Below are 24,972 nucleotides of genomic sequence, written 5' to 3'. Positions count from 1 at the left end.
CTTCACCTTGTGTGGGTAGATGGTCTCCGCAAATCTAATTTACGTGGTATTTGATCAAGGCTCAGTGGAAGCCGCACACGCGTCCGGCCTCTACAGGTATCCACACGAAGTACTGACTCGATCGAAGCCTTTGGATCTCACCGGGGTGCTAGCTCCCTTGCAGAGATGGCTATGGATGGCTGAAGTCCTCTCCTTTGAATCAACCTTTGATTGGCTTGAGAGGAAGAAGAAGAAGGATGGATTTAGGAAGAAGAAAACAAGACCCGCAGCCTTTCTCTTTTTCTTCCTTTTTGGAACCAAGATGAAGAAGGAAGAGGGCGTCCCAAGCTTTTCTTTTTCTTCTCTTGATTGTGGCTCAAAGGAGGAAGATGGAGGAGGGTGCTCACGGCTGGAATGAGGAGAAAAACATTCATTTTGGCCGAAATTCCATGCTCCCTTTTTAATTGCAAAGGGATAAAGATGAGCTCCTATTTTTTAGGAGCTCATCCTTATCTCTATTTCATGCCACCTAGGAGGGGCATGCGCCCCTCCTTTTTCTCCCACGCATGGCTCAAAGGGAGGGGCATATTTCCCTCCCTCTTATCCATTTAAATCTGCCACTTAATCAAATTAATGGGTGATTTAATTTGGATCTAGTGCATGAGTCCAATCCTAGTCAAAATAGGACTTGTATGGACCTATATCAATTTCCTCCCAATCCTAATCTAATTAGGACTTAATTGAACCATGACTCTATTGAACTCTTCAATCCTAATCCAATTAGGAGTCATGAAATTAATTAGATTAAATTTAAAATTAATTAGGACTTAAGAAAATCCTAATCTAATCAGGACTTGTTCAAATTTCAGCCCTAAGACAATTAGGACATTAGAAATCCTATTCCAAGTAGGACTCTAATTTAATTTGAAATCCTAATCCAATTAGGACTCCATGATTCCCACTCCAAGTAGAACTCATGATCAAGTCCAATTAATTAAATCCAATTAATTAAATTAAATTACAATCCGATTGCAATTATTCCTTCTTCTAACCACTAACTCTTAGCGGATTTTCATTTATCAATCTAATTGATTATTTGTGATTCTTAATCACAATTCAACCATTGGATCGATCAATACTTCTAATGTGTGTGACCCCATAGGTTCTATTCTGACTGATAGTGAGATATATTGCGATCTCTATCACAATATCATTGAAAACTCCTTTAAATGGGTTGAAACAATTTCAACTCAACTCATCAGGGTTTATCGACCATCAAGATGATCCCTGTGAGTCTCACCATCCACCAGTGACACCTAGCAGTATGTAGTGGCCACCCAGCAGAATAGAATGATGAACCTCTAGGTGCAGTTATCGTATGATACAGTCCTTCTATCGTGGATCCCTACAGACCGGAGGTCATGGATAACTCGTCAAACCCCGTCGTCTGTCATATGTCTAGATTTATTCGACTTGAGTTCGATAGTGGAAAACTCTTTGTCCACTGTATATTATTGCCCTGGCCAAGGTCTTAGAACTCTGTCTAATAAATCACATAGGATCACTCCTCTTCTATCAAGGTCGATAGATTCCATGTAAGTGCATATCCTACTCCTACAGTGAACCTACTGCAGCCAATCTACACAACAAGGACCCATATGACTAGAGACCATGTATATGTGCAGTCAAACTACAATAACCTCACTGTGAGTAGCCGAAGCACCGCAGGTCAAAGGACCAGTCATACTACTGCAACATCAAGTAAGTCACTGACGAGTGGATAGACATCCAAGTGACTTCTTGTCTTGGTCACGCTCAGTACCCTTGTTCTCTAACAAGCACCTGCACTCTCACTTCAGTGTCCCTATACTGTGGACTCGAGTCTCGTCCATCCATAAGGAAAGCGATCTGTGCACTGATCGGATCGATCACCGTCCTCGTGATGATCCATTGATCAGGAGCATTTAGAAATTAATCACCAATGATACATGGCTCAAATTCTCAACTCTTGAGAATATGTATCATCATCTTAGTAATTTCTTGGACGATTCATAGACACATAAACAATATGAATGAAAAGATGCCCATTTATTATTCAATAATAATAAAGTCAAGTACAAATTTATGTCCCAGAATAAATAATGTGTCTGCCAGATTGGCTTCTAGGGCATACATCTAACATCATGGTGGGGTGGCGAAGCGAGAAAGAAATTCTAGCCGCTCAATCTCGGAAAGAAAAAGACTCTTGAAAATGGAAGACTTCGAAGAGCTCTGAGAGTTAGAAAAATGAAAGAGAAGCCTTATTTTCTTATAGAGGTAGTTTTGACTTTTTTACAATTGATAAGCGATTTCACTAACGTTGTTTTTTCAATTTAACTGGGTGCAAATATAGTTTTTACACAATATTGAATATAAGTGTAATAAATATAAATTTTAGAAAAGTTTTTATAAGATTATTTTGGTTATTTTAAAAAAAATTCTGACGTGATATTTAGTTTCTATTAAAAAATTAACGATTTGACTAACATTCTGTTAAATTAGGGATTAAAGTATTGTATAAAAATAAATTTTAATTAGATAAATATAGATTTTTCATATTGGATGTAAATATAATTTATTTCTAATTTTAGAATTTTTTTTTAAAATTTAATCTAAAAATTATGCACAGATTGTTTAAAAGCTATGTTGTTTTTTTATAAAACTATATAGTTTAAGTTTTTGAAGCAAGTTTTTAGAAACCTGCGTAATAAGAAATCTTCGGAACTTGTACAATATTTATTCGTGAACTGTACATAGCGCTTTGATATCTGCGCTGAATCCTTCTTTCGTGCTAAAGATGCAGCCCCGATCCGCGTGGAAGATGCTCATTTCTGGGAACTGGGAAGGGGTAGGGGGGTGTTTTCCATGCGGTGTTCCGTAGAGCGCGGAGGTCATGCCAAACGGCGGGCAAAATTTGTACCTTTCTCTCCCCCTTCTCTGGAAGAATTTTGCCATCTCGAGAGCCATGCCTACTTTATTGGCACCGCTTATCTTTTGCTTTCTGCCTTCCATTGGGGTTTTAAATTGTTAAAGCAAATGCTATGAGACAATTTAGGTTAATGCAGCCAAGGAAGATGGCATTAGGTCATCTCCATGGACCTCTTCTTTTCCCCAACTCTTCCACATTAATATAATCCTCTCATACAAGTCAATATGGAATTCGATGCCATTATCAAGTCCATTGAGAATGATTAGAGAAAGGTGGCATGACATGATAAAGCCTTTGGCCTTCTTCACTAGAAGGATGTCTGTATATTGTGGAGTGGACATCATGTAAACTAGCACAATTATTCACCACACATACATGGTTGCATAGTTTTGGCCATCTTAACCTTCCTTCTATCAAAGATACTGGAAGGATGACTTCTGCAAGTTTTTCAATGGCCTTTAAAGCTTGCTAAAAGAAAAAAAAAAATTAAATAAATTTTTCAAAAAAAATTATAACGATGCTTTAAAGCATCGTTATAAAAAATATTAGTGGTTAAAAGCCGTCATTTTTAAGCATCGCTAACTATCCGACGCTTATAAGCGTCGGCGGTAGTTAGCGACGCTTTCTAAAATCATCGATAGATTTTTTTTTTTTTTTTCAACTCTCACATTGCCAACGCTTTTGTGATGCTTTATAAAATACTGGTAATAATATTAACGATGCTTATAATTAAGCGTCAGTATAAACGATAAAAAACATTAGCAATGTTTTTTTTTTTTTTAGTGACACTAAGTATACTAAAAAAAATTAATTAACCAATTCCACTCCCTTACGCCCTTCCTTTGGGAGCGCCGTGGGAAAAGAAAGCTTTCCTAGGCTTCAATTCTTATGCTCTAATCCCAAGCTCATTATTTTTGAATTTTCCACTATATCTTAATTTTGGAAGGTGTTCCAGGAAGCAACATGTCCCTTCGCACTGAAGTCGCATGATTAGTTCTTGTGCTGATTGTGAGGTTCACATGCATGCCACGTCCCTCTTATCTAGTTGCATTACTTTTTGTTGGCAGGGATCCCACAACACCATTGTTGGTTGCAATATTCGTCCAAGTTCATCCCTTTCCCATCGAAAAGTCACCTTGTATCATTACTTGCAAGTTCCACCCATTCAAGTTTATTAATTCCCAAGTTTGCTCTGGCTTTTGCCGACATGCACAAATACTTAAATGCAAGCACACCGGATATTATGGGAAAGCACAGCATAAAGGAAATAAACAAGGCTTCGCTAGAAGCTAATCAAAGCTTGTGAGTTGGGTTCTTTCTAGTATTAATTGAACCTGACACCGGCCAACGCCAACCACCACCTATCTCTTTGCATGGCATTGTTTAAATAGGACTAAATCAATGCAGTCAGTGAAACCCAACGTTACCACTATACTATAATCTCAATAAAGAAACATATATGGTAGCTTCTTCCCAAGAGGAAGATCAGGGCCTCACTTGGAGACAAGAATATGTGGACAACTGAGACTAGGGGAAGAGTTATGAATGCAAACTGAAGATATAAATCAAAGAATCCTAGTGATGCAGGAGAGGTAGAAGACAAAAGATGTGTATATAGTTAATTAGTTATATATTTCATGGATGGGTAGAGAGAAGGAACTTAGCATGGCCGATAGGATAAGGATCCACATGCCTTGGAGTGCAAGGACTGGGGATTCTATTTATTTAAGAAAGAATGCACCATTTAGTCCTGAAGGTCCTGAGCATGAGGCTAAAGTGACTTCCAATTCTTTCTTTGTGCAGGAAGAACAGTGCTACAATCCAAATAACGAGAAGTCTTCCCTTGTTGTATGGTGGACCTGCACATTTTTTAGGAGGAAAATGTGCTAACAATTCTAGGCATTTGCATTGTGTCTAACATGTGTTCGAAGGGCTCTTAATAGCATGGTACACTGTATCGGTCCGAACCGAATGGTACAGAACGTACCATACCGTATCGATATCTGGTATGGATAGTGTACCGACACTTGGTATATTAGAGCGTATGATACTGTACTAGTATGGTAGCAGTATGGAGTTCGATATCGAAACGATAAATCTTGCTTAATAGTCTGATTAAATAAATAAATAAATTTTATCAAAAATTCAAAATTATCATTGTTGAATTACAGGCTAAGTTATTTTAATTTTAATTCAAAATTACGACAATTTTTCAGACTTTACATCATTGTGTTGTAATGATATTCCGGAAAAACAAAACGAGTCACTATTATCATAATAATTTTTTTTTTTCAAAATTTGCTAGCTAGTTTTTCTAGCATATGAAGCCTTCCTTTTTTAATTATTCTTAGAATCTGATACAAATTCAAGCTGCTCTCCTTAATAATGAACCCCTCTAAATATTGAGAATAAACTAGATTTCATCTATTTTATTCTTGATTCTAGCTCCTTGTCCTACCCCAATTGGGACGCATCCACTCCTATACTCCTCTTTAATTAAATCCTTAGTGATTTGCCAACCTTTGGCTGAGACTTAGAAAGACCTTGTAGGTCACTGTTTCATCTGAAGGAACAAAGGCAGCGTTCTTTTCAAGTAAATTGGTGACGGTAGGAAGGTTTGCTGCCGCTTTCACCACCGGCGTGTGCAGCCAAGGACAGGCCATCCAATGGATTCCGAGGCTGGGAAGGTCCCAACGGACGCGAAAGTCTTTTCCAAAGCAATTTAATGTAAGTCAAAAAATACGGAGCAAAATTGTCCTCATCAGAAAAATTGGAAGAATTAGAGGGGCCTTGGCGACAATTTCAACAAAATATCCCTTGTGCTGGAACAGGAACACTTTGGCTCTATTATTTTATCTTTGAATAAAATGTAGTATCTCTAATGATAAAACTCATGATGAGGTTTTATAGTGGAACAAGCGGCCAATCTTGAGGGGCCCTCAACAGGCCATTAGAATCTAGCAGGAAACATAAGAAATGATTAATAATAGAATTGCTATAATTCATTCTAGATAATTTAATACTAAATACTTATATATATATATATATATATATATATATATATATATATATTCTTTGATGAATGGAACTTCTTATAAAGACTTAGCCACCTAGTATATGATTATACATACATACATACATATATATATATATATATATATATATATATATTCTTTGATGAATGGAACTTCTTATAAAGGCTTAGCCACCTAGTATATGATTATACATACATATATATATATATATATATATATATATATATATATATATATATATATATATATATATATATATATATATATATACATACACACACACACACATACATACATACATACATACATACATATATATATATATATACACATACATACATACATACATATATATATACATACATACATACATACATATACATACATACATACATACATACATACATACATACATATACATACATACATACATATATTATATATATATAATGTGTGTGTGTATATATATATATATATATATTAGGTTGAACTTAAGATCTTTTAAGAAGCTAGATAAAGCAAAAGATATAAGCAATGCTTAGGTGGGAATTAAAAGTAGAGGTTAAAGATAACTTGAGGAAGATTTAACCACGGTGATCGAGTGGATTTGAGGTCGGAGATACGATGCTTGTTCTAGACTACTGCTCTACGACATTTGCAAGCTTTTAGATGAGTGTGGACTCTTTCGGGCCAAACATGACGAATAGCATGGTTGATTGGGTGGCCTCATTCGCGGCTCACTATTTTGGAGGCTTCATTTGAGTAGACCATATGTCGGTGCCTCATTTTCTATATTATTCTTTTTTCCTGATTTTATTGGCTGCACTCACACCTATCGCATGTGAGCCGTTGTTGTACCAAAAAAAAAAAAAAACTTAGCAGCACAAGAAAGCTAAAGAATTTCTTCTTCACCTAAAAAATTATAAAATTTATATGCATGCACTATCCTTATGTGACCTCAATGTGCCATTATCTAAGTTCAAAAATGTTCCATGTTAAAGAGATGGGAATATTTTTCATATAATATTCAATAAAACTTATGAGATTTTAGATTGTTCTGTTCCATTTTTGATTATGCGGGACAGCAAAATGATTTGGTCTGATGGCAGGCTGGAGGAATTCCTTGTGCTGATCATGTCTTTTTGTCCCCTTGCTTTATTCACAGTTGGAGCACCAACTTTGAAAAATAATAAAAAAATCTATTGGGCCCCAGATGTGGGTCTTCGCGGTGCAGGCCTGAGAAAATCGCGACTGGGTTCCGTGGACGGACGACCCTCCCCCTTCCACGTGGCACCCCGACACGCCTAGGTCCCCAAATCTTATCCCTCCCCAACCCACCTCCAAAATTGAAAAAAAAAAAACAAAAACAAAAGGCGTTCATACATAAGAAGTCGCCGCTTATATCGTAATCCCCATGGACGAGGCGGCGGCGCCCCCGCCAGATCGGGATTCATTTGATCCTCATTAATGGGCGAGGATAAACCTACCGCGGTGGCCGTGAACTCAAATCTCCCTTGCTCCTCCAGCATTTCAACGTTCTGTTATTCCCCTCTCCGAGTCCAGCTCTTACCCCTGTTCCTTGCCCACCATGGTGCATAGTGTACACCAAGAAGTTATTTTTTTTTCCATCAATGTATTTTCGGCTATAATTTTAATTAACAAAAAAATTATTTTTTTATCTATTAAATTTTAAATATTTTATATATTTTAAAATATTTTTTTGTAAGAAGTCTATTTTAGAAGAGTTGTGATTTTTCAAAAGAGAGCATCGGTTTCCAAACAAAATACGGTGTTTCTGAAATCTTATGTATTCGGTCTTCCTGATGGAGTCTATAAATAGACTTCTCGGGATTAATCAAAACAATCCAATCCAATCTATCTCTTATTTCTGATACCCTGTCTTTCGAGAATTTTTTTCAAAAAAGAGTTATTCTACTTTTCAACTTTTTGCCTTTTTTTTTTTTTTTTGGGTATCTGAAGGAGTCAGTCAGATCAAGCCTATCCAACGAAAGTGCCTGTTGGTGGAGGATCAAGCTGAGTAAAGCTGTTGTACCTTAGGAACAAGATCGCTGCAAACCTGCATATAGGGAGTGAGTCATGTCTTTAGGACTGTGTATCACATGCCTCAATCCATGCAAGCTCTTTTCAACCTTCTTATTTTATTTTAGTAGATTATTTTTTTATAATACTTATATAAAATAAAGATATAGCAGTTTTTAAATAAAATACTATATTTCTAATATTTTTCTCATCTGACTGGTGGTGGTATTGCCTGTTTGCAACTCTAAAGAGGAAGAAGACAAGGTTTGCGCAAGTTTGAGGAGGAAAGCCTCTCGAGTCTGGGTAGGCTACTCGCACCAAATTCTTGCGCTATTACATCAAAATAAGCTAAAAAACTTGTCCTCTACCTCTGAACTCAGACAGCGACAGAGGCACTGCCGAGGACCTAGTGGATCTGCCGCTCTTTTCCCCACGGTGGTCCTCTTCTTGGATGCCATCCCTCTCCAAAACTTCAAGTCACCAACACCACTGATACCGAATGTTTTAAGGCAAAGGATATCAAAGAACAGAAGAGGAGAAAAGCTTAATAAAATATTAGGAAATAGTAAAGAGGAGAAGAATACATAAAGGAGGAAATGGGAATGAAATGAAGAGGGAGGTGACTTGGTGATAGGCTTTCTATAGGTATCACTGGGAGATTGAGAGGGGTGAAACATAAAAAAACCAACATCTCCTTGCCTTTATCCTCCCAAGGCACACACATCGATATCGGCAACTTTGAGGCTGGCTGGAAATGGTTTATCTAAAAACTGTTATATTTTTATTTTATAAAAGTATTATAAAAAAAATTTATCTACTAGAATAAAATTAGAAGATTAAAAAAATCTTGCCTGAATTACGGCGTGTGATATATACTGTCCTAAAAATATGATTCACCAATACCACTAACAAGCACGATCGTTATCTCCAAGGTACAGTAATTCGGCTCAGCTCGATTCTTCTTTAACGAGCACGATCGTTGTGGATGCTTGATCCGATCGACTCCTTCATATGCCCATAAAATAAAAAATATAAAATAGAAAGTTAAAGGATAGAATAACTTTGTGTCTGTAGAAAAATTTTCAGGAGATAAAATACTAATAAAAAAAAGAGATCAGATTATTTTTGAATTGATCTCCGAGGAGTCTATTTATAGACTCTATCCGAAAGACTGATAGACATGATGGTTCTGAAGATACATAGTGTTTTAAATAAACTGCATTTTTTCGGAAACCAACATCTCTTTCGAAGAATTTTTCATTACATCATTTAGATCTTCAACCATCTCAACGACAAGCCAAAGAAGGATCGGGCCACAGACTTGCGATGCAACCTCTTGCACACCTCTTTTCCTTCTTCATGGGTATCACCTCTGCAAGGGACCCCGAGGAATAGCAAGTGCTTCTTGAGCTCGAGGACACCACTGCCCAGTTCAAGAGGGACTATCACCTCTGCAACACCCTCAACTACCTCATCGCCCCCTTTAACATCAAATGCCTTCCCCTCCTCATTGTCCTCCTTGACTCGATTGTAGGATTTTTTACTTCCTCCACGCTATTGTCGTCATCATCTTTTTGGTTTTAGTTGAAAAGAAGAACAAGAAGCGGGAAGGATCAAACAAGTTACAGAGATAGATATACTTCCATTTTCTTGTTATTATAGTTGTTGTTGATGCTATGATTTGTTAGACTTTTCCTTCTGATTTGCAATGCTTCGTAGTTTAAGCTGATGTTGTAGCTTTTTAGCAAGTATTCTTTTATCTTAATGAGATTGCTTATTATCATCATCTAATCAATAATTGCTGGCTGGTGGTGTCGTGGGAGAGATGAAGAAAGGAGAACACCAAGGAAAGTCAAGAAATTAAAGGATATTTTAGTTCTCAAGAATATCACATAATCGTTACATGATGCATTTTTACAAGCTAAAGATATTAAGGGTTTTATTGAAAATTTTGAAACAATCGAGGAGGCAAGTAAAAAATTCATCGGAAGTTGAGGGGTGTTCCAATAATTTTACTAAAAGACTATATAATCCTCTCCTTTACTTGTAAAAAAAAACCAAAAAGTTAATAATATATTATAGTATAGTATATATTCACACAAAGGGCAGAAAAAAAAGAAGAACAATAAGCGAAGCATCAAATAAGTCATAGACATAGATATACTTTCATTTTCTTGTTATTATAGTTGTTGATGATGCTATGACTTGTTAGACTTTTTCTTCTGATTTGCAATACTTCGTAGTTTAAGTTGATGTTGTAGCTCTTCAGCAAGTATTCCTTTATTTTAATAAGATTGTTTATTATCATCATCTAATTAATAGTTGTCCAATGTAGGAGAAATGAAGAAAGGAGAATACGGAGAAAAGTCAAGAAATTAAAGGATATTTTAGTTTTTAAGAATATCACATAAATGTTAGATGATGCATTTTTAAGAGCTAAAGATATTAAGGGTTTTATTGAATATTCTTAAACATTAAGTAGAGGCGGCAAGTAAAAGATTCATCCGAAGTTGAGGGGTGTTTCGGTAATTTTATTAAAAATATATAATCCACTCCTTTAGTTGTAAAAAAAAAAAACCAAAAAGTTAATAATATATTATAGTGTAGAATATATTTAGAAAAAAATAGATTAAAAAACAGAAGAAGAAGGAACAAAGACAAAGGGCGGAGATAAAGACAGGTCGCCATGATGGCTTTGAGTTCCAACGAATCCTTCCTATTTCGCGGCCGCACTCCCTCCTCGGTTAAATCGCTTTCTTTCTCTCTCTTCTCTCTGGGCTTCTTTGCTCTTTTTTTTTTGTTGTTATTTTTTCTCCCTCGCTTGTCTTTCGTCTTCGGTGCCGTGGGACTGAGAGCTCCTCTTGGGAGCGCCCAATCATTGGTTTTTAGGCAGCAGCCCCTTCTGCTGATTTTGAGGTGATTGGGTTTGTTCCCCTTGCTTCCCACCTCCCTTTCTTTTCCATTGGGTCGATTTTTTTCCCCCATTTTTCTCTTATTTTGTAGATTTCTTTCCCCTTTTGTTAGTGAGAGATTTGGGCGATTTAGCGATCTGAGTTTATTTATTGTAGTCTAAATCTGCTCCATTTGCGGCCTTTGTGCTATATCGTGCTTCATTTCGATGGTTCTGGCTCTTTCGGGCCGTCTTGGTATTTTAACGCGTTTTTGGTGCTTGTGCGATTTGGGTGGTTTGGTTGATCGAGTTCTCTTGGTAGCTTCTTAAAAATCGGAACTTTTTAAATCTTCATTTTTCCTTCTCAGCGATCGAGGTAGAATTTTAGAGAAAAATCTCTTTCGTTTTTATTCAGTTGGTGCGGCAATTGCTTCTCCGAGGAGGAATTGAAGGTGGGGTTTGATTATCATTTTCTCATTTTGGAAGCTGAATTCTTTGATTATCGATATAACCTGTCGCATTTCCTTATTGCTTGGACTGAGCTGAAACCCGTTTCTTGTTTTGCCATATTAGATCAAAGAAGCCTTGTTTCCGAACTGGGGGAAGGATCGAATCCATCATGGCTGGGGCACACGACAACGCCACCATGATCGATGACTGGACGACTCTTCCGAATCCCAGCCCAAGGACGTTTTTGTCCACTTTTTTGAACGAGGAATACGGTTCGAGATCATTCTCTGATCTCTCGGCAGAGAATGGGAATGAGGGGCCGCCGCCTGGATCTGAGAAACAGAAAACGTTTACGGATCCAAAAGAAGAAAAGGTTCAGGTGGGGGTCCAGTACTCGAGCGATCTCTCATTAGCACCGAGCCTGTTCGGTGCCCGCAAATCAAGCTCGCAAGGGGGTCTTGCTGAGAGGATGGCGGCAAGGGCCGGATTTAATGTTCCGAAGCTCAATATGGTTCGCATTTCATCAGCCAGCGTGGGATCATCATCCTCATATGTTCAGTCTCCTTATCTGACGATTCCACCTGGTCTCAGCCCGACAACATTGCTGGAGTCTCCAGTTTTTCTTTCTAATTCTATGGTACGGTTCATACTTGATATCCTTAATTTGTTGTTGTGATATATGAGAATTAATATGTTATTAATAGAAAATTGAGCAAATGGAGATTGTAAAGCGAATCTAGGACATGATTATGAAGAGTGGAGGAATCCATCAATGGATTTCATGCTGTGGAAAAGTTCTAGTCTCTTAGTTAATGTATTTTGAAGTGTCATTTACATACCCACAAAAGAATTTGCCATTGGATACGTTTCAATCTTGCAGCTGTCAATTTCCTGGCCAAAAATTGAAGTTTTTTGTGAGTTTTTTGGGGTTTAATAACTCAGAACAGAGTGCTTGATAGAGTTGGTGAATGCGTTGGAGAATGTGTGCACATAATTATCCTTCTCCTTGGGTCATGGCATTTGGGTTTACCTTTATGAACTCCCATTATTATGTTAGTGCTTTGTTTGCTATGTAAGCATAATTTTGCTTCAGTAATTATCTGATGGCATTACTATGTGATATTTATGGAAATGTAAGCAAGAAATGTAGTTTTAAATGCAAGTATTCTTGTACAGATCTTGAGAGATTCAACAAATAAATTGTAAACATTATTGAATTTGATTTTTATGGTATGTAACCGCTTTTATATTGCATATGTACGCACGCACATGCAAAGCATTTTGCAGTATAATAACAATTAAAATAGAAAGTTATATGATTTGTAAAAAAATGAGTTAGAAAATGTGTAATAAGTTTCACTATGCTGAATTCTGATTGTATGTATTTGTACTCAGTGTTTTAAAATGTGGTGCATGAGGATGCAGATGCGAATGTGGTCCCTTGATGCACCGCATCACCTGTTACTACAATAGGAGCTGAAAAGGCAGTCCAATTAGCACTATACAGATGTATATGCAGCTCAATTAGCAGTGGCCTGTGCAAATGCAGCTCACTTGGCTCAATCAGCTATATATGATCCACTTAGCATTATGGGGCCTGTGCAGATGGATCATATTCAAACCAATGGTTAGGTTGGATGTAGGTTTCATTATGCTATAATTGTTCCTAGTATTAATTATTAAGTCCTAAGTAATAAGCACTAATATTAATTGTGATTATTATTGGTTTTGAATTTATTTATCCAATATTATATTGTTGTTTTTATTGTACTCAATCAATTTTATTGTCTTATATAGTTAAAACATATTAACCGCATATGTGCCCATATAATACTGCATATGCACTACGCAGTCTCTTGACCGCCCGCATAATGCAGCCGCCTTTTAAAACTATATGCGGAGTTTCAGCCAGTTAATGAGTTTACAAACTCTGCACTTTGCAGTGTATTGCATATGCCCTACATTTTGGTGAAAACAAATTAGATCACCCCATGAGGAACAAATATATGGCACCCCCTGAGATACACAAAATGGCATACTGGCTAGAAAATAGCTTTTTGTTTAGAGGCCAATTTATGTTGGTAACATGGTCTCTATGTATCTACTATGTCACAGCAAAGTCCTAATTATCTTCCTTTATTGGTGGTTGCCTTAGTTAATGGATATTCAACGATTAATGGATGTAGGAGCTTTTTCATTAAGTATTAATGTAATTGTCAACTAAAGAGTCTATTATTTCCTTCTATGTTGATATGTTTTCTTAACTTTTGTAAGTGAGTAGCATATTAAGTATATTTCATGACAACAACTTGGATCAATTATGTGCAAGTTGTGTCGCCTGACCTTTTTGGAATTGTGATTTCTGCAGGCTCAACCATCTCCAACTACAGGAAAGTTTCCAATTGCGCAGCATGATAATTCAAACACAGTCACAACCTCGGTTTCAGCATGTCCTAATAAAAGTGAAGATTACTCACTCGAAGATGTTCGTGAAGCTTTTGCCTTCAAGCCTCATCTGGATTCAAGTTCCTCATATTTTTCAAGTGCAGAAAAGAAGGTAATGTGCTGGATATGTGATCTTTATTGTTGCTTTGAATATATCCCTCATTTTCATGCTTGGTATGATCGGTACGGAAGCATACCGGTGAAAACCGGATCGGTTTGCACCGGTACATCTCCGGGACTACTTTGTACCGGCGATGCGCGCAGTGGCCTATTTGACCACAGCGACGTGCGTTGTCGCCAGTTCGGCGACAGCGGCACACGCCATCTCCAGTTCGGTGATAGTGCACATGCGCTGTCTTCTCTTCCTTTCCGCTGTTCGGCTATAAAAGCCGAACAGTTTCCACAAGGGAAGGCCAAAGAAGGGTTTCCCGAAGGGAAGGCTGAAGAAAGCTTTCCAAAATTGATTCGGGAGAAAGGAAAATTGAGGTGAGAGAGCATTCTTCTCTTTCCAAAAAAAATTCAGTGAAGGCTAATTAAGGTATGATTTTTTTTCTTATCTTTTTTCTTTAATATTTTTTTAAGGGGCTTAGAAAAAATAGCTCAAAAATTGCAAAATAAGAGGAGATTATGCCAAATTTTTTGATTTGGACATGATTTTTCTATGAAGGATGTGCATGTTGACATAAATATTTTTATTTTTCAGAATTTTTAAAATTAATTTAAAAATATTTTTAAAATTAAAATATAATAACAAATATAAAAAAATAGAAAACATTTTGAAAAAATAGTAGTACATTCTACATAATTCAAAGTAATTTTTGAGGTAGAAATCTACTTTTTCTGAATTTATAATAAATAATTTTTTTAACTAGAAATTATAAAAGGTTAAAAAATAAAAAAATAAAAAAATTTACCGTTCTCGTAGGAATGAAGTAGGATCCATAGATGTATCATGTTCCGAGTTGTATACTGGATCCTATTATCCGCAATCTCAGACAGCCTATGGATATGGTGCATCGGAGTCATATTCTGGTGGCTGCTACCCTGCACAGCCCGAAGCGTCTCACAGGTTGGATTTTGCTGCCGACATATTCGGATGAGCCCCTCCACAGCCATATTATCAGTAAGAGGACACCTCTTAGAGTCAGAGCTTCAGCGAGAGATCTAATAGTTCTTATAATCCGATGCGCATTTCTCAGGAATTGAGTATATAAGACTATAACACCGCTTGGGTAGAGGGATGGGTTGATCTGCCTCCTTATTATGCTGATGATTCATATATCTACGAGAAACATCGCTACTCGATCCGATTTTAGATATCCGAGAGTACTTTAAAAGTATGTAATTGATTGTATCTTGATTTGAAGATATTTTATGTTTATTTTATGATTTGTATTATTTTAAAGTAATAGGATGCATCATCTAGCTTAAACCGGGATCATAGAAACATCATAAAACATAAAAAAAAATAATAAAAAAGGTCAAATTAGACTTAAATTATATAAAAAATTGGAAAAGAGAGAATTTTCAAAAAAAAGCTTGCGGAATGCCAAACCAATGGTATCGGTTCGGTACGGCCTGAATCAGTACCGAACCGGTCCGGTAGCTTTCATGAGTTGCTTTGCGAAATTGTGTTTTTCTAAAATAGATCATAATAAGAAATTCACTTAATGACTTTCCATCCATTTTAGAAACTAGCAAGATATTAGAAGTAATTTAATGAATATACATATGCCTGTCAATCAATTCTGGGTATATGAAAAGTTATCCTGGTAAATCAGTCTCAGTAGGAAGCCATGATGAGGTAAGGTCCAAAAGGCTAACAGCAAACTTTTTTCTTCTTCAAAAAGACAATTGCATTGTAAGGCCTTGTTTTTGGTTTTGATTTATTTTAATATTTTAGTTCAGTTTGTAGGACTCGTTATGTTACAAACATCACAAATTGCAAGGATAGGCTTCTTTTTATGCTTATATTATTAGCTTGCCAATTCCACATCTGAATATTTATTACATAATTTGGAAGATGTTAATTACTTGAAACTGATCTGCTCACTAGACTGCAAAATCTTTTAAAGTGGCATTCATCATTTCTGTGGTAATTCTTAAAGGTGCAGGCCAAAGCTTTTCTTTAATCTATTTTTGCTACTTTTTCTTTTTTGGGTTCTGTCTTGTTGATTCATTATGGTCAAGGGTGGTTGATGTCAATGGTGTGAGGAGCTGTTACTACAAAGGTAGCCACTGCCTTTTGATTCTCATAGATGATTTGACTGATGACATTAAAGAGAATCTTGCATAGCGCATATTTTTTGGTAGTATTGTTATCAGATGAGGACAATGGTGAGATGGAGGAAAGTCGAAGATAATGGTCTAGGTTTCAGTCAAACCAAATAAGAGTACATGTTGTCAGATGTTAGGAAGAGCTCAAATGAAGTAATTGACAAAAAGATGACTCTAGACTGATCATCTCACAATCTAGGTTCTACTTAAATATCGGCTAGAAGAATGGAAAGAAATACAATAGAGTAACTTCATGATGGTTTTTTATTATAGATACGTCTAGAATGTTGTTTGCTTGCTTTTGAAGTTGTTCATGATTAAAAAGAAAGGATACTGGTGCATAGCAGGAATGATTCTGTTGAGGTTGATATGTGTTAAAAACCAAGAATATATTTACCAGGAGGAACCTTGATGAGTTTTATGAACAAGGAATAATACAGTGGAGAACGTGTGTTGCCAAAAGCAGAAGGAACTGCACAATGGCCTGGGTGCATGTGGAGCAATCAGGAATTTTCTTTCTTTTTTTGCCATGGTTAAATCAAGAGGCTAGTTAAGAACATTTGTGCTCTGAACCAAACTTCTTTGTTTTAAATATTTAAGGGGTGCTAGTGCTAATTAGTTACCTAATCAATATTATGTTAGATCTTCCTTTTGTCTTGTTCTTATTGGAAAAAGGATGATCTGAAGTTGTTAAATTACATATGAGAATGCTTCATAAAAGGATGCAATCCATAATAGGAACCATTTTTATAAATCAGTTATCTTCATACAACACATAGCCCAAACAGTTATTGTTCTGGTTTGTGGATATGGCTAATTCCATCATGCTCTGCAAAAAGGCACCCTTTTACCCATGAATACTGATCTCTGGAATAACAGTAACCTTTTCATTATAGTGCTAGTCACTCTTAAGAACGCTTTTTTTCTTTCATACACCTGCCATTTATTGCCTCATTACTCCTAACCCATCTAATCAAAATATTCGATCTTTTCCAGTACATCATACCTTCAGTACATGACACCTTCTGCTAATGTGGCATTAACACTGTTTATTAATTTCTGTGACACAAGCTCATAAGATTTTTATAGCAGTGAATTTGTAACAATCAAACTTAGTGCAAAACATTTCCCCAGAATGCAGATTAGCAAAGGCCACCATTTTCAGTCAACAATGCACATCGTAAACTTCTTATGGTGATTTATGTTGAAGGAAAATAGACCCTCGTGAGCTTTCTTTAGTATGTAGCCTAGTATTTGATTCCTTGGTCCTCTCCATCACATCTTTGTTCACTTCAATTTTCCTACAAATTGTGATTATCCGGACATGTGTTTACAATAATGCATTTTCAAAATCCTGCAAAACAGTGCTTGTCTCTTTTTCTCTCTTTCCAAAATATATCCATGAATTAGTTGATCCTTCCATGGCACATATCATTTACTGATTGTGCTCTTTAATGTTTTCTATGGATTCTGTGGCTTCACATTGGCCTCTTTTCCATGTGTGCACCTTGTAATATGGTGCATGAAAGAGATCGGTAGGTTCTAGCAGTGGTTGCATGCTGAAATTTTAAAATTTTTCTGTGACTGCACCTGTTCGGATTGCCTACGTACCCTTCACAAGAGGGATCAAGCCACACGTAGTTCTTTTAATTTAAAAATCGCAGCGGAAAACATTGAATTAAACATTTTAATTTTAGCATGCATAAGAAATCAGATTTCAAAACATCGCTACAAAACACATGATAGATATGCCGGAATTGTTTAAACAATTATGCTAAATCATTTGTATGATTAATATCAGATTTGAAATTAGATTATTAAGTTCTAAACTTGACTAATCTATGATCCAACTAATCTTCGAATACCCATTGAATAGGCTCTGAAGATTACTATGTGAAGAGCCCCTGAAGAGATTTAACCCTCGGGGATTAGATCTTATCTAAAATACTGGTATCAGATTTATACCTTTGCAAAATCAGAATATAATGGATCAAATGCTCGAGCTTCGCAGCCACACAATCGTCTGGCCTCCACGAGTAATCTATGCGAAGTTCCTGGAGAGATCCAATCCCGCGGAAGTGCTAGCTTGCGCAGATTTCTTGAGGCTGAAATTTGATCTTCCTAACACTATCAACCTTTGATCTGCCTTCTTGGAAGAATTTGGAGGAATGGTTTATAGGGAGTGAAGAGGACTTAGATCTGATCTAAAGGCTCTTATCAGGGATCCTTAACACTAATCACATACATTCAAATTTCAGATCTAGCTAATCATGCATAATCAGCAATTAAATCATTCATAAATCTACTTTTGATCTGATCTAAACATATTCATAATTTCAGATTTAATTGCAATGATTAAAACATAAAAGTTTAAACAGAGATCCTGGCTCTGATACCACTGAAAGAGATCGGTGGGTTCTAGCAATGGTTGCATGCTGAAATTTTAAAATTTTTTTGTGACTGCACTTGTTCGGATTGCTTACGTACCCCTTCACAAGGGGGATCAAGCCATACGTAGTTCTTTTAATTTAAAAATCGCAGCGGAAAACATTGAATTAAACATTTTAATTCTAGCATGCATAAGAAATCAAATTTCAAAACATCACTACAAAACACATGATCGATATGCCGGAATCGTTTAAACAATTATGCTAAATCATTTGCATGATTAATATCAGATCTAAAATTAGATTATTAAGTTCTAAACTTGACTAATCTATGATCCAACTAATCTTCGAATACCCATTGAATAGGTTCTAAAGATTACTCTGTGAGGAGCCCCTGAAGAGGTTTAACCCTCGGGGATTAGATCTTATCTAAATTACTGGTATCGGATTTATACCTTTGCAAAATCAGAATATAATGGATCAAATGCTCGAGCTTCGCAGCCACACAATCGTCTGGCCTCCACGAGTAGTCTATGCGAAGTTACTGGAGAGATCCAATCCCGCGGAAGTGCTAGCTTGCGCAGAATTTCTTGAGGCTGAAATTTGATCTTTCTGACACTATCAACCTTTGATCTGCCTTCTTGGAAGAATTTAGAGGAATGGTTTATAGGGATTGAAGAGGACTTAGATCTGATCTAAAGGCTCTTATCAGGGACCCTTAACACTAATGGCGTGATGGACTTAGAGGAGGAAGAAGTCGGCTAGATTGAATGCTGAATTTTTTCATGCATGAACTAGGGTTCCTCTCTTTTCTTTTTCCTTTCTTCCTTCCTTTTTTTTCCTCTTTTTCTCTTAATTTTGGCCACAAGCTGATGGAGGTCCTTTTAATGTCGCCCTCCACTTCTCTTCACATGCCAACCTTCCAATACTTTGGGAGGATTTTATGGGGTTTTGAATTCAAAATTCAAATGCTTGTTTCATGCGTCAACATATGATGAAGCTTGATCTAATCTAAACTATTCATCATGTCGCCACTTTCTTCTTTCAATTTCGAAATTCCCATGCCCGCAATCAGATTAGAGGGTCATGAGGTGATTTTGTGGTGTTTAAATTCGAACTTTAAACTTAATTAGAAGTGAGATAAAGATCAGGATGACATATGCCATGAAGAAAGAATTTGATCTTATCCAATTCTTTTCATGAATTTATCTCTCCATTTCGCCCCATCTGATGATGAAGGAGGTCCTTAATGTGTGCCACATATCCCATGGCACCATTAAATAAATTAAATTATTTTTTTAATCATATTTAAAAATTAATTCATGGCACCATGCATGGATATGTGACGTGGATTTCAAGATCCGTACAGTTTCAGATCAAACCCATTTAATTTAATTAAATTCTAACAATTAGGATTGTCCAATTACCTTGGGTTGAACCTAATCCAATTAGGTCAATCCCTAATTAAGCACAAATTTAATTTAATTTAATTTGGTCAACCTAAATCCTCTTGATTCAATCCTAATCCAATCAGGTCAAAAATCCTGATTGAGCCCAGAATTGAATCCAATTCAATTGGCTCATCCTTAGTCCATTTACTCAATCAAATTGAGTTTATTAGTAATCTAATTACTAATTAATTCTTCAATAATTACTTTAATTATTTTATAAGATAATTTGCCAATTGAATTGATCAAATTATGCCTGAATAATTCTCAACCATCCATCAGCTATCTTGATCAATCAGAAAAATTCTATGCGTGTGGTCTCATAGGTTCGAACCTAGGCCTGTAGTACAGGAACGACTTTCTGCACGAATCGATGTGACCGTTTAGCAATGGTACCCGACCTCTGGATAGGCCGAATATATGCGAAGCAAATATTCTGGAACTCTGGACTATGATTACTATATAATTCATCCCTTTGACTCTTAATGCTAGGATGACCTTAGAGTTCTGTTAACTCTGTAATCAGTGCATCCATGATGTGATTCAACTTTAGAAGTCATGTGACTCCTCACAAGGATTATCTTGGCCAAGATTTTGCTAAATTGAACACAAAGCATTATCTCCTGTTTCCAGGAGGGGTCAATTCCATCTTGACTCACTGATTTCGCAAGTACTTGACTACACCCAGTAATTTTCCGTCCTAGTTAGAAATTTTGCTAATCCGGTACCAAAGTACAGTGAGTTGCTTGCTAATCACTGTGGTGATCTCAGGTCTGAGGGATACTTATACCCATATCCATTCGGAACATCTCTGAAACTTGGTTGGATTATTAGTTCTTATCAATGATTGAAGAAATAAAAGAAAGGGATTAAAACTCCAAGTTTTAAATGTCGCTTACTCTCCGTCTAGCGAAGGTGCCCGGGCAGGGCTTTTTTTTCGGAACACTCTGACAGTAGAGTGTTCCGAAATTGGTCACGTTCAGTGAAATGTACTCCTACACTTCATCTGTGTGGTATATCAATGTCTCTACACTCCTTGGTTAAGAGGACAACCAACGTATATGTCTCACAACGACCTAATCTCGATAATGCTGTCGTCCTAGTAATAATATATCATTTGGTCGCGAACAGGTTTAAGGACTTGAAGATAAATCCTCCTTTATCATAAAATAAGTCCTAAGGACTTCATCATATAAGAGTTCATTTGAAGATGTTCAATAAAATGATGAATAATGCCAAATAACATTTTATTAATTTGTCAATTCATTTACAAAATTCAATCATCAATATGTTGACGATTGACTTTTAGGATACAATTCCAAACAGTGCAGACATGTTTAGTATATGGGTGCAGAACATGTCCCTCTGGTATAGTATAACTAATATATACTTGAAATCAGACCTCCTTATGTCAATATAAACATACCCAAGTACATAATTTAGTAGTTCTTAGCTATGACTTATCTGATTCAGCACTGTGCTACTGTGCTGTGTATTGATCTACTAACAGAAGCCCATTTCTATATGACCTCAATTTGTTGAAGAGAAGAATTGGTTCCAGGTAACATAAGACAAATTCATCTTTATGCAATCAATCAATTTATCTAACAAGATGGTACTCAAGTTGATCCAACTTTTTCTGCTTTAAAATGTTTACAGAAATTATAGATTAAGTTATACTCTGGAGATGAGTAGCTTCCTACCAGCCCGGGTTGCCATATTCATAAAAGCTGACAGTTCTTTTATTGCTTTTTGTGCCCCCTCTAATACTTGTGTATATAATCTGTTGTAAATTTGAATATTTGTACAAATTAATGCTTTGTGAACTCTCGTGTATAACATGTGTGCAAATTGCTTCCTAGTATTCCATCTGATTAGTTCTGTTACTTATAGGGTGTTTCAACTGTTGATCAGCAGCAGTCATTACCAAGTATAGGGGTTTCTGTTCAATCAGGAAAACATATTCAAACACCAAGTCTAGAAACTGGCACTTTGAACTTGCAAAATCAACAGCAATTCAACCTTCAGGCTGGCTTTTCTGACTCAGTTGATAGAAAAGATGCCACTGATGACATCATGTTCGACCAGAGGATGTCTGATTCCTTTATGGGAAATGGACATTCACCACCTCCTGATGACCAACAAGATGGTGAAGCTGCTCCAAAAGGTGAACTTTCTTCTGTGGCTCTGGGTGCACCTGCTGAGGATGGATACAATTGGAGAAAATATGGGCAGAAACAGGTAAAAGGTAGCGAATACCCACGGAGTTACTATAAATGCACCCATCCGAATTGCCAGATGAAGAAGAAGGTGGAGCGCTCACATGAAGGCCACATCACAGAGATAATCTACAAGGGTGCTCACAATCACCCCAAGCCTCCTCCGAATCGCCGATCTGGTGTTCCATCCTTCCACCCATTCAATGATCCACAGGTTGATGGTTCAGAACAACCTGGTTCACAGGCCAGCTTTGATGGCAAGCCCTTATGGGCAACAAGCACACAGAATGGAACTGGAGGCCAAGAATGGCGAGGTGATGGCCTGGAAGCAACATCATCTGCTACTGTTGCTGCTGAACTCTGCAACCCATCTACATCCATACAGACACAAAATGGCCCTCGCTTTGAATCCCAGGATGTCCTAGATGTTTCGTCTGCTCAATCCAATGAGGAAGAGGAGGATGATCAGGCAACTCATGGCAGTGTCTCACTGGGTGGTGATGGTGAGGGGGATGAGACAGAGTCAAAAAGAAGGTTAATATTCCTTAGCTTCTTAATGATAACTTCTAGTTAGTGGCTTTGGAAATCAGCTTAATTTTTTTAAGCTTGCTCTGGTTTAGATTATGCTGCATTTATTATTTTGGATTTTTTCCTTTTTTTGTTTTAGAAAGCTTGATGCTTGTGCAATTGAAATGAGTGCTGCTTCTAGAACAGTTCGTGAACCAAGGGTTGTGGTTCAGACAACAAGTGAGGTCGACATCCTTGATGATGGGTATCGTTGGCGCAAGTATGGACAAAAGGTGGTCAAGGGAAATCCAAATCCAAGGTATGCCACGACACTATATATAGGCCTGTCCATAATATCAAGTAATGCTCCTTCATTAGTCATTGTAAGCTCCCTGCAGCAAATGCTCTGGTCTACTTAGTAATCTGTGTAGCATTGGTACTTGCTTTGGTCATGTTGGCTAAATGATATAAGAAAGCATAAAGAAATTTCTATTGAAATGCAAATGATTTCTGTTGGCTGCATTCACGCTTGTCGGGTGTGAGCTGCCGTTGTACCAAAAAAAAAATATATATATATGATTTTTTTTTTTGGTGCAGGAGCTATTACAAGTGCACAAATCCAGGATGCACAGTTCGAAAGCATGTGGAGAGGGCATCGCATGATCTCAAATCAGTGATTACAACCTATGAGGGAAAGCACAACCATGATGTCCCTGCTGCAAGAAACAGCAGTCACCCAAACTCTGCACCCTCTGGAACAGCCGGCAACTCTGCTTCCCAATCTCATAGCCTTCACCGAAGACCGGAGCCAACCCAAGATGGACTGGTCAGGTTCGATGCCCCTACACCACTTGGCACATTTTGCCTGCCTGGACGGGAACAGCTAGGACCAGCCGCCGCTTTCTCTTTCGGGATGGGTCAGCAAGGCCTGGCAAGGCTTGCGATGGCTGGATTAGGCCCTGTGGCCTCAATGAACATGCCGGTTCTTCCTCCGGTCCATCCTTTTCTGAGGCATCATCAGGCTTCTGAAGCAGGGTTCAAGATACCAAAAGGAGAGCCCAAGGAGGAACCCATTTCAGAGTCCAGGCCGCCAATATCAAATGGAGGGTCAGCATATCATCAGATGATGAGCAGGCTACCTCTAGGACCTTAGCTGTAAATAATATGTTGAGAAAAATAGATGTTCCCATACACCTGAAAAAGTGGGGAGAGAAAGTTCTTGTGCTCTTTTTTCTTCTAGGTGCAGAGAATGCAAAACACCCTTGCTTTCTTTTTGATAAGTGGCACAATTTATAGCAGAATATTTGGGCAGTGGTTCCAATGTTGATTGAATTGTATTATGCTAAAGGAGATAGAGCTTATCAAGATTCTGCCATATATCAAATCTGTAGCTTTCATCCAGTAATCCAAGATTACTCTTATTATACAGTTTTACAGAAGCCAGAACCATACAACTAGTAAGGTGGCGCGCAACTCTGGTGGATTTGGAGCCCTGCTACTGTCTGGAGGATAGAAGATTTGCGAACCCTCAGGGATGAGCATGACATGTAAGTGGTTTCTGCGGGACAGATGGCTTGCGAGGTGAAGACCAAGCTCATGTGGATGGCTGCAGGACAGATGGCTTGCTAGGTCCTGATAGACCTAGCACATTGCTTTGTGCTTACTCGACTGGACCAGAAGCCCAAGTGGTTGGCTATAAAGCTTCAGGGATTTCTCAAAAAGCGCTTTAGATTTAGGGAATTCAGTGATATTTTGAAGTGTCAGGTGAATTGTAGTGAGTTGGGTGTAGGAATTTCTGTATTTCTGTAAGCCTTTTATATGATGTTTGAGTGGTGCATGTTTCCCCATTTCAATTTAGCTGGCATTTACAGAATTGAGTCCAAGATGTTTTGTTAAATATCATTGAGTCAAAATAGAGCGTTTGTGGTTGAACTTAAATTATAAGTTGATCTATTTTGAAGAACATTTTGTAAAAGTGGGTCGTTCTTATTAGCATAATATTATTTTTTTTTTACCTTTTAAGTGCAAGGAGAAAGCCCTTTCTTACAAGAAAGATGTGGCAACGAACAGTCTATATAAAAGAAAATGGCTGGTTTTTAGAGAGAAACTCTGGGGAGGGAAATCTCCTCCGAGGTGTTAATGGCTAGTTTCCATTAGTGAAGAGCTCGGCGAGGTCGTCGCCGGTCAAGGCGAAGGGGCACACCGACATCGCGTCGAGCCGGCCAGTTAGAATCTTTGAGGGGCAAGCGTACGGCACCCGGTGGAAGCACGATGGCTAGGGTCTCGCAGTCAGCTCGACGTCTCAGGGGAGCTCTTGTTTTTCTTCA

At 37.4% G+C, this 24,972-nt stretch overlaps 1 protein-coding gene across 8 annotated transcripts; it reads left to right on the top strand.

Moving 5' to 3' along the window:
• The first annotated feature begins 9,199 nt into the window (after positions 1 to 9,199).
• On the top strand, positions 9,200 to 24,620 carry LOC103711983 (putative WRKY transcription factor 2). 8 transcript variants are annotated; one of them, XM_088707149.2, is made up of 7 exons: positions 9,200 to 9,552; positions 11,328 to 11,364; positions 11,486 to 11,999; positions 13,731 to 13,919; positions 21,813 to 22,672; positions 22,806 to 22,964; positions 23,243 to 24,620. In XM_088707149.2, the coding sequence occupies exons 3-7, from the start codon at positions 11,532 to 11,534 to the stop codon at positions 23,796 to 23,798; spliced, it is 2,232 nt and encodes a 743-aa protein (XP_088563275.2). In that variant the 5' UTR covers positions 9,200 to 9,552; positions 11,328 to 11,364; positions 11,486 to 11,531; the 3' UTR covers positions 23,799 to 24,620. The 8 variants fall into 8 exon arrangements, with proteins under 8 accessions (XP_088563275.2, XP_038972793.3, XP_088563276.2 ...); XM_088707147.2 differs by lacking the exon at positions 9,200 to 9,552 and adding an exon at positions 10,661 to 10,938 and having other exon boundaries at positions 11,281 to 11,364; XM_088707148.2 differs by lacking the exon at positions 9,200 to 9,552 and adding an exon at positions 10,798 to 10,938.
• The last annotated feature ends 352 nt before the right edge of the window (positions 24,621 to 24,972 follow it).

This window comes from Phoenix dactylifera, chromosome 11, assembly GCF_051530095.1.
Source record: "Phoenix dactylifera cultivar Ajwa chromosome 11, Ajwa_hap1_PhDact_Kaust_v1.1, whole genome shotgun sequence".
Lineage (NCBI taxonomy): Eukaryota > Viridiplantae > Streptophyta > Magnoliopsida > Arecales > Arecaceae > Phoenix > Phoenix dactylifera.
This window is presented reverse-complemented; position numbering and strand designations above follow the sequence as displayed.